A 13,668-nucleotide genomic window follows, 5' to 3' on the forward strand; every position below is an offset into this window, starting at 1 on the left:
TGGCCCATAATAAAGAACAGGACCACAAAATACCACTGATGATGATGATGATATTGTGGCCAACCCTTTGTATCGGGTGGACGTGGCAACCACGCCCAAGCGAGAATGACGCTCTATTGCCTACCTATCGAGCAAAGCAGGCATAGGTAGGAAAAGGAAAGAACACCAAAAGAAAGAAGAGAAAAGGAGAGAATGCGCTACACTGATAAGCAGTCAATCATTGACAAGCACTGCCATCTAGTGTTGAAAACTGCAATTCGAAGCAAGCTGACATATATACTCATCATCCGTTCACATTGTGAAGTATGTCTTCGTTGCGACTATACTTGTCATTGGCTATCTTGGTCCAAAATCCTATCACGACTGTGCTTGTCAGTGGTACAGGAAGAGTTAAACAAGGAAAACTTTGACTTCTGCCAAGAGCATTATAGGACATGTCATACCAAACAACCTTGTTGCATATCCCACTCTCTCTTTTTCTCGCACAGATGTCTGCTGATGCTGCAGGTTCTGGCCTTCAGTGTGTCATGAGGGGGGCCTGTGGAATAGACCCAGTGACGGAAAAGCCCATGCCCTGTGTTGACCCAGGTCCCCCCAAAGCTGTTAGTGCCAAGTCCTGGAAATTGCTCCAGGGAATCTGTCCAGACCTGGTATCAGGTGAATGAATGTTCTTAGCACGAACTCGCTTCAACACATTGAAAAGAGTATATTTCAAATCAGTGCTGAAAGAATTGTTTTACATTCCAAGAAAGGGGAAAAAAAAAGTGGGATGCTGTGTTGTAATTTTGAGTGTGCCATGGTGCAGCATTGTGGTGAGTGACTAAGTTGGCTGGGTAGCACAAGCGATGGCTTGGTGCATTAAAAGGTCCCTGCAACATGCCCAAGAAAGCTTGTTGGGGTAGCAGCATCACGATGCGGTGATGTTGTGCGCTTTTTGCAGTGGACGTGGCATCAGTGAGTGGCACTATGGTGATAGGTTAAAAATGTAGTGAGTGATTTACATGTACAGTGCTCACAGAATGAAACGCGACAGTGAGTATTTGGTAGAACCCAGCATATGTGCAGAGAACTCTAGAGTACCATGTCATGTCGCTATGAATCTGGTCACCAAAGGTGGCTCGGACTCCGCTCTAAGTGTACGCACCTAAGTTACGTCGATGTTACACGAACTGCAGCCGGTGGACACGAAAGTATGGGCATTAGCTAGCCCTAAATTGACGCGTTTCATTCCGTGAGCACTGTACAATATATTGTGGGTACTGAAAAAAAAAAAGAAAGAAAAATCTGTGGCATTGCATTTTACAGCTGTTTCAAGTATCTCTTAATTACGACACAGCCATCGGCAAAATGTTGCAACCATGGCAAACTGTCAGTGTGTGGAAGCTGTTTTAACCATAAAAGTGATGCCACTGCCTTTGAGATCACACCATCTGCTCCCCGATTGCAAATGCTATCAACAAGCTGAGCAGGCTTAGCAATCATGGCACAGCAACTTCCTTTGATTAACATCAACATTCTGTGGCCACTGGGCACCACCTTACCACGTCATGGAAGAGTGAAATGTGGCATTCAGAGTGGCTGAAAGTTGAGTTGGGGGTTATTCTCATTCTGTTTATATTTTGAACTTTTTGTTACTGATGATGTTGGTTTTCATGCATTATCATAGTTATTATTGCTCTTAGTTCCTCGACAAGCTAAGAAAAGGGCTAGGGCAAAAATGGTGTTTTTAAAAAAGCATTGCGAGGCCCCTTTAAGTTGCGCTGTTGAAAGTTGGTGCTCTAGTGTGGTGTTTTTAAGGAAATTTGGTTCACATATGGAAAAACAGCCTATGCATCACTCTAGCTAGAAATATAAAAACCATTTTCAAATTTTTATGCCTCAATCAAAAATTGATCGGAACTTATTTTGTGGACACTACTTATATTCTGCAACTTAGTAAAATGAAGCAGCAATGTTGTATACTTAGAGCACTGTAATGGTTGCGCGGGACGTTATGCAATATTTTGCTGCATATTGTCACTCTGGTAAGCAGCAGTCAGTGTCATGCTTCTTGTCCTTAAAATTTTTCTCAGAAGTTATTTTACTGCAGCAGCAATGAAAAGCTTGAAACAGGATTGACTTCGTCCGTCCATAATATTATGCTGTAGTGTATATCATCACTGTCATGCTGTCATCATTATGTTGTCATACGAAATTTTTCGCCTGTCCATAAGCATATCGCAGTTTACGGAATGACAGTTTGCTATAGATGTTTGCTTGAGCAGCCACGTCAGTAGTGCCATCTTTTGGTGGTGAGTTTAACCATGGAAGACACAGCACTGTTACTGCGCTGACCAACCGTATCATACTGGTGGCTTAAAGGCGTACTGACTCAGAAATCTTGTGTCCTGCCTTTTTCTTTTGGGCAGCTGTCGACTCCATAATTGTGGTATGAAGTGCCATTCCTCAATAGCACCACAAATGCTTAATTGCCGCACTTTTTGTAGGAACCATCCTAAACACATGTGAAGTGCAGTGTGGCTTCAGGCGTGAAAAGGAAGGCCCATCACCTCATTGAAAGTGGAGGTGGTGGAGTGAGATGGCTGAAGGTCATACAATGATGACCGTGTCGCCCTAAGCTGTCAAACCGGCCCTTCCAATTGTGCGCTTCTCTTGGAAATGCAATGAGACGCTCTCTCGCCGCTTCTGCGGTTGAATGCTCAATGGATGTTCGAGTCAGTGGTATCTGGCACCACAAGACGACCACAACAGGTTTCGGTGATCTGATGAGTCTACTTTTTCATGTCTGAAGCTGCACTGCTCTTGTCAAGGATTTTGAACTAGCCGCATTAAAAGATAACAATTATTTGTTGCACTCTTGGGGAATTCGGCTCTGTATCATTATTACTGGGTCGACGGCTATCCAATAATGTAATAAAAACTAGACAAACATTATCTGTCAGTACTGCTTTAAAGATTCGGCAGCGACCAAGATTTTAACATGCACTCCGCCTTTTTGTATTCCTGAATGATAACTAATTTAACAAAAAACATTTTGAAGACATTGTGGTTGGATAAATTATCGCAGGGTGTCGCTACCAACATTGTTACTGCCATTTCATGGCTCCGATAACATGGTATTCTGTAAACTGTAATATGTTTACGAACGGGCTAAAGCTTTCTATTGTTGCATACAGTTTGTGTCGTCTACACGGGATTGTAGTATAGTAGTGCATAAAGTTGGGGGCATATGAGAAGTTGGGGAGAGTAACTTCTGTTGACATAAAGGAATTCGGAGTGGGAATAATTGCTGAAGTCTGCGGAATTTTGAGCCTCATAAGGTAAAAACAATGAAAGCATTCATGCTCTGTTTGCAGGCCAAGAGAAAGCATTGTGTTGTGACGATGACCAGGTCACTGCTCTTGCCACAAATCTTGAACTTATGCGTGGGCTCATCCAGAATTGCCCATCTTGTTTCTTCAACCTGGCACGTGTATTTTGCATGGTGACATGCTCCCCTCACCAGGACAATTTTCTTGAGGTATGATGTTTTCTGTGCTCAAATACTTGTAACCTTATGCAATAATACCCTTATGCAATAATACCCTTATGCACTATACCCCCTGGAGATTTAATTTCTTCAATATTGTTCTTCGTGTTTTTATTTTTTTATACTACTTACTTCTTGTGCCAGCTTTGCAAAGTGCTGAAGCAGATTAGAGGAAGGAACTAACTGGTACTCAGCTCCTTCTTTGAAAATCAAGTTTTTACACTCACACTCAAACAAGGTGGTACTCATTGAGTGATGGAGATGTCGCTCATTAAGTTGAGGCCTTAAAATTAATTCACATACAAACGTTGTGCAGGTGTTAATCGTACACCTTGGAAGGCCTGAATCATTTACTTGTATTAGAAAAACTTATGTGGTACATATGTATCGCACAGGGGCCCCCAAAACATTTAACAAATTTTAAATGTCTTGGCTGCAAACAAAGAGAAGCTGATGAATTCGTTGCTGCAAGGAATTTTGAAAACTTCTACTTTCAATGGAGGCCCAAGCAAAAGGAAAGTTTGCTTCCTCCGAGCCCTTCCCTATGCCGGACAGTTCAAGTAATTGCTGGCACAGAGCATTGATTGCAGTGTTCCACCTGTTGAATTGTCAAGGCACTTTCCTTCTTTCTTTTTTCATTGTATGACAAATTAATCCTTATTTCTTTGAGAATTTTCATATATGTTGTAAACAGAGCTAGATTAACCTATGAGATAAAGCGGCTGCAACTCTGGGCTCCCGAAAAAAAATTTTTTCCGGGCGAGCCCCTCAAAACAATTTTAAAAGGACCCTCACCAGGTTGCTGTAGTGGCACGCCTCTAGTGGTATCTGTTTACAGGGGCTTAGGTAGGTGCCTTGGAAATGGGACTATTGAGCATCGGATGTGGTGTGGAGTCGCAGCATGCAGCTACAGTTGATGCTCGCGAAGAAAGCTTCGAATTTTTTGCATGGGTGCCATGAGATTCGTTCTCTAGCTGTGCTCCTGACTCGCCTCAAAAGAAGTCTGTAATAAACCTTTGTAAAAGCCTCCCTAAGTTGACATCTCTCAGGCCTGGAAGCCCCCCCGTAGACTCAACCGAATGCAACATCATCTTCTGAACATGTTCGTAAATTGCATTTAGTAAACAAATTTCTGTGAGTCGTCAGTACAACTGTGCTACCTGTGGCAGCATTGGATTATTATTGAGCAAAAATGTGTATAGTGAATCACGTTGCGCAATTCTCTTGATTTTTCTTTTTTTACTTCTTTTTGGCATGGTGCACAGTTTTACCAATCAAAGCTTTATGCCTTAAGCTGCTAGTGTTTACTTCCAGTGAGAGCTTTGTTTCTACAGTGGAAGTGAATGCGTTGTGTGTCTGTAAATGTAAATGTCTGCTCTTTTCTGGCAGGTTACGCAATTCAACAAGTCTACCAAAGGAATTTCAGAAGTCAACTATTATATGACACGGAATTATGCTGTGGGTGCATTCTCATCATGTTCGGGGCTAGATTCTGGAATTTTGGGTGCACTTTGTGGCAGCTTTAGTGACGACTGTGGCCCTGAGACGCTCATGATGGGTCTTGGGATGCATGACCCATTGCATTCGCCATTCCAGATGGACTTTGTGTTTAGTGGTGAGGACCTTAATTCCACACTATACAACCCATTTCACTGCGTCCTTTTGAAAGTAGCATTTTGAAAGGTGTGCAGGATCAAATAGATCATGCTGTCTGTACTCGGGTAAACTGTGCAGTGCATTTTATTCTTTTTTTGTGTGCGTGCAAATTCTGTCTTGCCTCGCAGCCTTGTGTATTGGGGATCTCAAACATGTGGCTTGTGAAGCCTTTGAGTGGGGCTCATGCCATGTTCTCAGGAATATTGGGCTCCCTTTCCTGAACTGCCTTAAGCTTTAGGGAAATCTGTCCTTTCCCACTCTCCAACACATCGTATTATGGCCCATGGGTTGCTACAGATTGTGTGTGTGTGTCCCAACACTTGACAGTATGTAGCTAAATGCATCTGCTCTTTGTATGGTCAAAATACCAACCAATTTGAAGGTTCCACATGGCTCCTTTCTATATTTATCTGCCTCTTAGGTTCGCTTAGCACTTAATGTTTGAATATCTTTTATGTGTCTTCTGTTTAACAAATGACTAAAGAAAGATGCGTACAACGAAATTAATATTAGTTTTCAGCTTTGCATAGCTTACGTATTCTGAAAACTTTTCTGGGCAACCATCGTCGAGCGCACATCTCTGCCCTTGTGTGTACCATTGCATTTGCATCTTGTATGTTTGTGTGCATGTGCTTTGTATAATTTTTACTGGGCTCTTGGTCCTTCCTCTGTAACGTCTGCTTAAAGCATTCAGGCTTTGTTTACTTCACGCGTGTAGTTCTTTGTGAAGCTGCTGTAGTGTAAGCACAAACGGACATAAAGAACACAAGACCGGGCAACACGGGCAGTGGTCTTGTGCTCTTTTTGTCTGTTTTATTTGCACTGCAGTGGCTTCAAGTATCAACCAACTAGCCTAAGAACAGGTTATATTATGCAATTCTTCTGTGTGTACATGCATGCTCGCGTACCGGAACCAGACATGTTAAGCCAACCACATTGCCGCAATCCCTCCTTTAGCTGGCCAGCATTGTGTGCTGTGTTTAAAAGTGCTGTACAGTGATGCACCAGCTGGTTTCCTTGCAGCCTTGTGCCAGAGCATGCTGTTCATTCTGCGCAGATTCTCCTGTTGTCTCGCACGGACACACATACACACCTATGAATGCCACCTACAAAAAATGCTCAGAGCCAGGGGCACCCGGTGCTGCTCCATGCAGCTGCTCCACCTGCTGGGAGTCGTGCGCCCATTCGGACTACCCAGAAATGCATAAGCCCTGGAAGATACTTGGAATGAGTGGCTTCTACTTGCTGGCAATTGTCATCTACGCAGTCTTCTTTGTGGTTGTCATGACACTCTACCTTATTGCACGTTGCAGGAATTCTCGCACGCCGGGTGGCTGTGTGAATGCGAGTGAGTAGCCTGCTTGCTTTCTTACAGCATTGCTTGCTCTGACTAATGGTGAATTAGGGAAATCATTCTGGGGCACCCTGGGGGCGACGATGATTGAATGAACCATGCTTTGGGGCGCCCCGGTGCGCACTGGTGCAATTTGCCGGGTTTGCCATAAGAGTGGTGCTTGGCCAGCACTCTTGAGGCTGGGCTGCGTAAAGGTAATTCCTATTGAAACATTTTGGGGGCTGCCATGTAGGGCTGGTAACTCGTGTGAGATTTCCTGCTGCTTATGCTGCGAGGAGGTTGGTGGTGCAGTCAAGGTGCACACCACAAAGTAATTGTGTGGACGTGTGTGCTGTTTAGCCAGCAGTTAGCTCATCACATGCAGAGGCCATGAAATATGCATATCAGCAGTCTAGTGTTTTCATAATGGCTGTGCCCACCAATTAAAACTAATTTAACATGTGTAAACGTAAATATCTACAGTAGTGAAATGGATGGCTGCCACTGGCAATAGCTCAATTGGTGAGACACTACATGTGACATGCAGCATTATGGGTTCAATCTCCAACATTGCTTTCCTTATTTCTTCTTCAATTTCTTTTTTCTACTGTGCTGTAGCTTTAACTACATCGGAGTCAAAAAGCACAAAATGAACATCCTGCTAAAATTGTTTCTGCTCTGCTAAGCTTCTTGATTTCACTGGCTTATGCCTCTCTCTGGTAATTTGCTGGAGCTTGGTTACCCTTTATGCAGCACAGCCATGATGTTGAGTACAAGAAGGCGACACCTTGCGTACACGTATTAGATGAGGGTTTTTAGCCGGTGGCTACCAAAATTTGAAGGGCTGTTTGTGCGTGCTTCCACAACATGGCCTGCTTCAGTGGTCATAGGGGATCTCTTGCTTTCATAATTAATGTGCTAGGCTCAGTAGATGCATGACTGTGCATTCGGCAAAAGTACTTTGAATCATGTAGCTTCACATGTATTCTGTTCAAAATTTATCTGAGAAATTTCGCAAAAGACAGTTTTCTCAATTTTATCCCACAGTGAAATGCTGGGTTTTATTGCTGTAAAGGTAAGCAAGCTGCTACTGCTCCTTTATTATTTTGCCATTACAACATCCGGTCGTTCCTTCTGTTTTGTCGCCAGGCACATCGTCTGAGTGTGCCGACGATGCACCCCTGTATGTAAAGGATGGATCCGCATTGAAGGGCGGGCGCCTGCAGCGAGAGCTGGTGGCCCAGTTTGCCAAGTGGGGTCGATTGTGCGCTCGTTGGCCGCTGACGGCTATTGTGGTGTCTGTGCTTGCCGTGGCCATCTGCTGCGCTGGCCTTACCTTCTTCACCATTCGCTCCAATCCTGTTGAGCTGTGGTCTGCACCAAAGAGCCGGGCACGCCTGGAGCGGGAACAGTTCAACCAAGAATTCGGGTGGGTGTACTTATGTGGCTACCACAGTGCTGACTGTTTATCAGCTTAACATGGCGAAAAATATAGCACTACACTTGAACCTGGGTGTAGTATGACTGCGCACCATGAGTGCTAGGCACCACTCCTCGGCTTAGCGTTTGGAAAAGGAGTAACACCAGGTATGCACTTGCTGTGGGTGGAGGCGCCGTAGACAAGCTCAGGTCCAAAAGGTTCCCAAAACAAAGGGGATGGCAGATGAGAGGAAAAATGTTTGTGCGCTTGGTTCTGTCCTGGAGAAGGCTTCCTCAGTGCTACAGTCGCAAACTGGTCTGTGGGAACAGTCACCCTTGACAACCGTCACAGTGGGAAGGAAGTGGCGCAGGTATGGCAATATAGGTGGATGCCTGCACACCTACTGAGGCTCTGGGGTGCACCTCAGTCCCCAAAACCTCTGTTATCAGAATTGAAGTGTTGCAATATTTTTTTTAACATGCTTCAAATATTGCCTTTCATCCGACTCGTTTAATGATTAAGGAATACTGCTAAATATTAAGCATTTCAATGTTTGTGACGAAGACATTGAGCAGGACGTGACATAATGCCGACTACCAACTGACAGCTTACCGGTGCAGTCAACTGCTGAATGTATGGAGAATATGGTTACAAATAACCTTGTTAATTTAAATAAAGATTGTGTAAATGGTCGTAAGAAAATTCATACATTGGGTGTTCTGTTCATGTCATTGTTATTTCATCAAATTACGTGCGCGGAAGATCAAAACGAACTTAACGCTAGTCCAGACAACGTGCTTGATTGGTGCAGTGAATTTTCTATGACTGTTAACACAAAAGAAAACTGTTTTTATTCAGATATCCCATAAAAGGAATCCGTTAAACCATACTTATCAACTAGGGTCATCGACACTAAAACAGGTTCATAGTCACAAGTATTTAGGTGTAACGATAACTAACGATCTTACCTGGGACATGCAAATAAAAAACAAATGCTTGTCTGCATTCCGTAAGCTATGTTTTCTAAAGCACAAGCTTGGAAATGCCCCCCCCCCCCCCCCCCGCCACTCTCACCCCCCCCCCCCCCCCCCAATATTAAGCTCCTAACATATTACACCTACATCAGACCGAAACTAGAATATGCACCTATAGTGTGGGACCCTTTTACTAAAGAAAACATTAATAAACTTGAAAGAATTCAAAGAAAGGCTGTCATGTTTGTTTATTCAAAATTTAAAGTAACGGATTCTCCTACCGATCTTATGGCGACACAATATTGAAACACTTGAAGATTGAAGAAGTAAATCTCGCCTTTACTTCCTTCAGTTGCTACTGAATCGTAAACTCGCGATAGACTCCTCCTTATACTTATCTCCTCTATCTACCCGACACCATCACACGCAGTCACTAACGCCATATTTTGCGAAAACTAACTGCTATAAATTTTCTTTCTTCCCATGTACCATATCTTAATGGGACCATCTTACAACTTTGTCGTAATTTTAATAACACTTTTTTTTTGCCATCTGTACTGTATTGTGTTCCACATTATTATTCTTGTTGTACATTTACTATGTTGTGCCTGTCCTGCCTGGACCCTGTTGTGGTCTGCAGTATGCAATAAATAAAATAAAAATAAATAAAAATAGGCTTTCCTTTGTTCCCGCGCTGCAAATATTCAATTTGATCATGTGGTAGTTACTTCTAACATTTTTTCCAATTGATTTATTGCCTGCACTGACCTTCGTGTTGTCTCACGCAAATTCGAATGTGAACTGTAACAGCTGTCGTGAAATATGCAGCAAAACATTTTGTAAGTGACCAGGTGTATTTGGTTGACATTAAATGAATATGGCTTTGGGAGGAATTCAGACCATAGAGCCTGTAGTAGAAAAAACTGATCAGGAACAGTGAATTATAGCATAGTTATCTTCTCTCTCGAATAATTAAGTCACTGGAGTTGCTCATTAGTAACTTCATTACATAAACAACACACATGGGCACAGCATAGTGTGTACATTCAATCACAAACACAAAGCTTCCTTTAGAGAAAGGTTTTCTCTATTTGTAAAGCATCAGAGATCAGTCATTATGCTCTTTGATAATTAACTTCAATAATAATGGGTGAGTTGTATTATGTTTGAAATAAATGTGTTGCATGTCCCTGTTCAATCAAATTTGAACACACTCTGAGGGCTCTGTGGAAGCGTGTTCTGACTGGACGTTGGGCTGTGTGTTGGTTGCGCAGGCCCTTCTACAGAGTTCAACAGGTGGTCATTACACGTAAAGGTGGCCAGCCATTCCCATACACGCTTCACCTGAAGCGGTACAACTTGACCGTCAATTTTGGAGCAGTTTTTGACAAGGAGTTTCTCCATCAGGTGAGAACCTGCCCCAACTTATTCTGTTGTTTCTTCTGTGTATGTAGAGAATATAGATGTTAAGTGCTATTTATACATTGAAGTTCAGCAGCCAGTTATCAGAATGGATAATGTAATGATGTGATCAATTGTTTGATGGAACACAGCCTGGTCAGGTAAAGGCATCATTAACACAAAAGGTCACTGGTAGAAATGGCAACCGATGTGGCAGAGGCAAGTGCCATCTGGAGTTGTTGCAAGGAAATGGGCACGTCGCTCTATGGCTTCAGAGATTGGCATACGCTTGTGCACCGGCCGGCGCGCGCAAATCTTGGAGTCTATGGCTGCCCTATGACTGGTAGAAAATGCTGGAAAAGAGGTTTGTGTTTGAGTTTCCTTGTAAGAGAATTATGTTTTTTCGTATACTCAAATGACAATATGACGCTATCCTGTCCGTAGATTGTGCTTGACTTGTACTTTACGATTTTTCTGATGCGTGTTACATTGAGGAATTCAATTGGTTCAGTAACACCTCTGCGCCACTTGGAGGGCCTGCGTGGTTGTGGTTCGGAATGATTTTTTCACCAATCGACGTCTGACGTCAACATCGGATTTTTTGTGACACGGGGCCCTTAACATTATCGCATTAAATGTAGCTAATAAACACCTTAGACATAAAGAGCGCAAAATAGGGCACAAACAAGGAAGACCACAGCACAAGCCCAACAGAGTGTCTTGCTAGCTACCTAATGTGGGAACGCAAATGCTCAGCTCTAACTTTGCTGGCATTTTAGCAGCAAGTGGCTTTGGAAGCAATGCTAGTGCACTGCACAGGTTTGTTGAAAGGGGTTGGAGCTACCGACTTCAAGTTATCTGCTGCAAATATATGCGATTATACTCTTGCGAGAGAGAAAAATCGGGACATGCTCTGCACTGTTCCTTTTAACAGTGGACCCTTCTGTAGGCATGCAGATTGAGTTACAGATGAATTGTAATTCCTGTTTTAATATTGCATGACAGGTTACCTTTTTTTTTTGTGCCACTTGGCTTGCTAAACAGAAAACGGGTTTGTTTTGCATCTGTATTCTGGTGGAGGCAAAAAGTGAAAACCCTCGTGCATGAAGATTTAAATACATGTTAAAGACACATTTAAATACATGTTAAGTACACTCACTCACGAGTACACTAGTGAGTGTCGAAAGGTGCGACCATATGGGAGTGCCAGTTGACGCGAACACAAATAAATTCAGTGATGGTGATTTTGAGCGGACAGGAGTATGAACAAGTGCAACTATTGGTGAGTGTGGCTGGATGTGAATGAGTGTTGGTAAATGTGAATGCAAGCGAGTATGACTGGGTGATTTATGGGGACGAATGGGGGATGGATGGCGTAAAGGGTGGGTGAGCTCCTGACAACTAACACTGCTGAAAGAAAACACGTGGCAAAGTTGTGTCCTTTGTGTAGTTATTGTTGGTTCAATGTAAGCAGGCCATAGTTCCTGCTTTGAATAAACTTTCAATGTGGAACTGCCTTGTTCAGTTGTGCAGAAACTGCCCTTACAAACTTGAACAGCATTTGTGTGCTGTGGAGCACTTCCTAGCAGATGGTGATGTTTGAGCTGAGCAAGAACTAGATTAGCAAGAGTTAGATTATTGTATAGTCATTACATAGAAGCTGGCTTTATGGCTTAATTACAGGTCTAATTAATGCCTATTGATAGTTACCATAATTGCCACAATGGAGCTCTGTGCCATCTAGAGGAAGCTCAGGTTCATAGATTTTATTTCAGCTTGGTTCATATTTTTGTGTGACTGAGTTGCTCTTTATTTCTGAAGACAAATTTGCTTTGTAAACAGTTTTCTAGCTGGTATTCAGTGCTGTCTGTTCTACTGGAGACAATATCATGATACAGCATCTTGGCATATGAGAATACATTCTATGATCTCTGCCACGGCAGCCGCATTTCGATGAGGGTAAAATGTAAAAACATTCGTGTAGTTAGATTTAGTTGTTAAAGAATCCCAGGTGGTCAAAATAATTCGAAGTCGAACCCCGAATCCCCCGATTTTCCTTATTATCAGATTGTGGTTTCTGGTGCATAAAGCCTCAGAATCAGAGTACATTCTACCACAGTCCTAGTGTATTTAGTTGGGTTTTGCCGTGGAGTTGTGCTGGAAACTAGCATGTGTGCTTTAATATCTGCTGAAAAGCATGCTGCATACAACTTGACAGAGCACAGAGGTTACGACTACAGTGAATCATTTTGTCTATTGCTGAGAAAAGCTAATATCCTTGGTGTGTTTTAATATGGATCATCTCCTATCAGATGTTTTCCAACTGCTAGCCATTGTGGTCAAGTGCTGATGAGGGTCATGAGGGTGCAGGTTTAATTTATGGTTACAGTGGCCGTATTCTTAGATACACGTGGCCAAACAGGTATATGTGGTGATTGAATTTATTCTGAAACTGTCCGAGGGGAGGGCTACAGTGTACATACACTGTTGCAACAGTAATGCTTTGGATGGCTAGAATCATTTATGTAGTGAATCTGTTGTCCAGCAAGGCCTTTCATATAATTCAAGAGTATCTATTTTTTCTGCTGATGTGTAGGTGGCTACACTGCAAGAGAAGCTTCTGGGGCTCAGCGCAGAGTATGAAGGGCGAAATGTTACCCTGGAAGACATTTGCTTTTCACCGCTCAGTAACGGAAAGTGCATGGTGCAGTCGCCTCTCAACTGGTTCCAAAACAATGCCTCACGTCTGGACGAGCAGTACAATAACAGGACCTACCTGGAACACCTCTACTTCTGCTTCAGGTGAAAAGCAGCGCAACAGCATTTTTTTTCTTTCTATTTTTGTCTGGGGGTGTGGGGCTCTTCTCTTAACAGCACTTCTTCTAGGTTGCCTATTTCTTTTGCAAGCTGCTGATCCTTGAAAGGTGTAGAAAGCTGTGCCACTAACCCCTGGTGCAATTCTTCCACAAGAAAGGGCTGTCCAGGGTAACATAGACAGCAATTTCTTTTGCGTTAAGACATATGTGTTAAGTCATATGTGTTAAGTGGTGACAAGTTAATTTTTCATCTTGAATTCACAAATATTCCCTGACTTAAAGCTCTTCAAAAATATCCGTGTAGGGATGGAGTCGGCTGATCCGAGACAAGGGCTATCACTCGGAGAGGCCCTTCTTACTGCAACGGACGATGATAATTGGGGAAGTACTAGGCACATGCCAGTGTTTGGTAACCTGAGTGATGCGTTGGTTATGCATTTGGTTAGCCATCTCAGTTTAAACAAATGCAGGGAGGTCACTTTGTCATGTCTGGTGTCAAGTGAGATTGGCTGGTCACCTAGACATGGAAAAAATGTAAC

The 13,668-nt window shown here is 43.0% G+C and overlaps 1 protein-coding gene across 1 annotated transcript in view; it reads left to right on the forward strand.

Annotated features, from left to right (window-relative positions):
• LOC126537470 (NPC intracellular cholesterol transporter 1-like) overlaps positions 1-13,668 on the forward strand; it is a 75,963-nt gene that overhangs the window by 10,856 nt on the left and 51,439 nt on the right. Inside the window, exons 2-8 of the mRNA XM_050184479.3 lie at positions 489-657; positions 3,357-3,520; positions 4,919-5,144; positions 6,243-6,533; positions 7,668-7,947; positions 10,187-10,319; positions 12,910-13,115. Coding sequence (XP_050040436.1) covers positions 489-657; positions 3,357-3,520; positions 4,919-5,144; positions 6,243-6,533; positions 7,668-7,947; positions 10,187-10,319; positions 12,910-13,115 — 1,469 coding nt within the window. The remainder of the gene's footprint in view (positions 1-488; positions 658-3,356; positions 3,521-4,918; positions 5,145-6,242; positions 6,534-7,667; positions 7,948-10,186; positions 10,320-12,909; positions 13,116-13,668) is intronic.

Source organism: Dermacentor andersoni, chromosome 4 (assembly GCF_023375885.2).
Source record: "Dermacentor andersoni chromosome 4, qqDerAnde1_hic_scaffold, whole genome shotgun sequence".
In the NCBI taxonomy this organism is placed as follows: Eukaryota; Metazoa; Arthropoda; class Arachnida; order Ixodida; family Ixodidae; genus Dermacentor; species Dermacentor andersoni.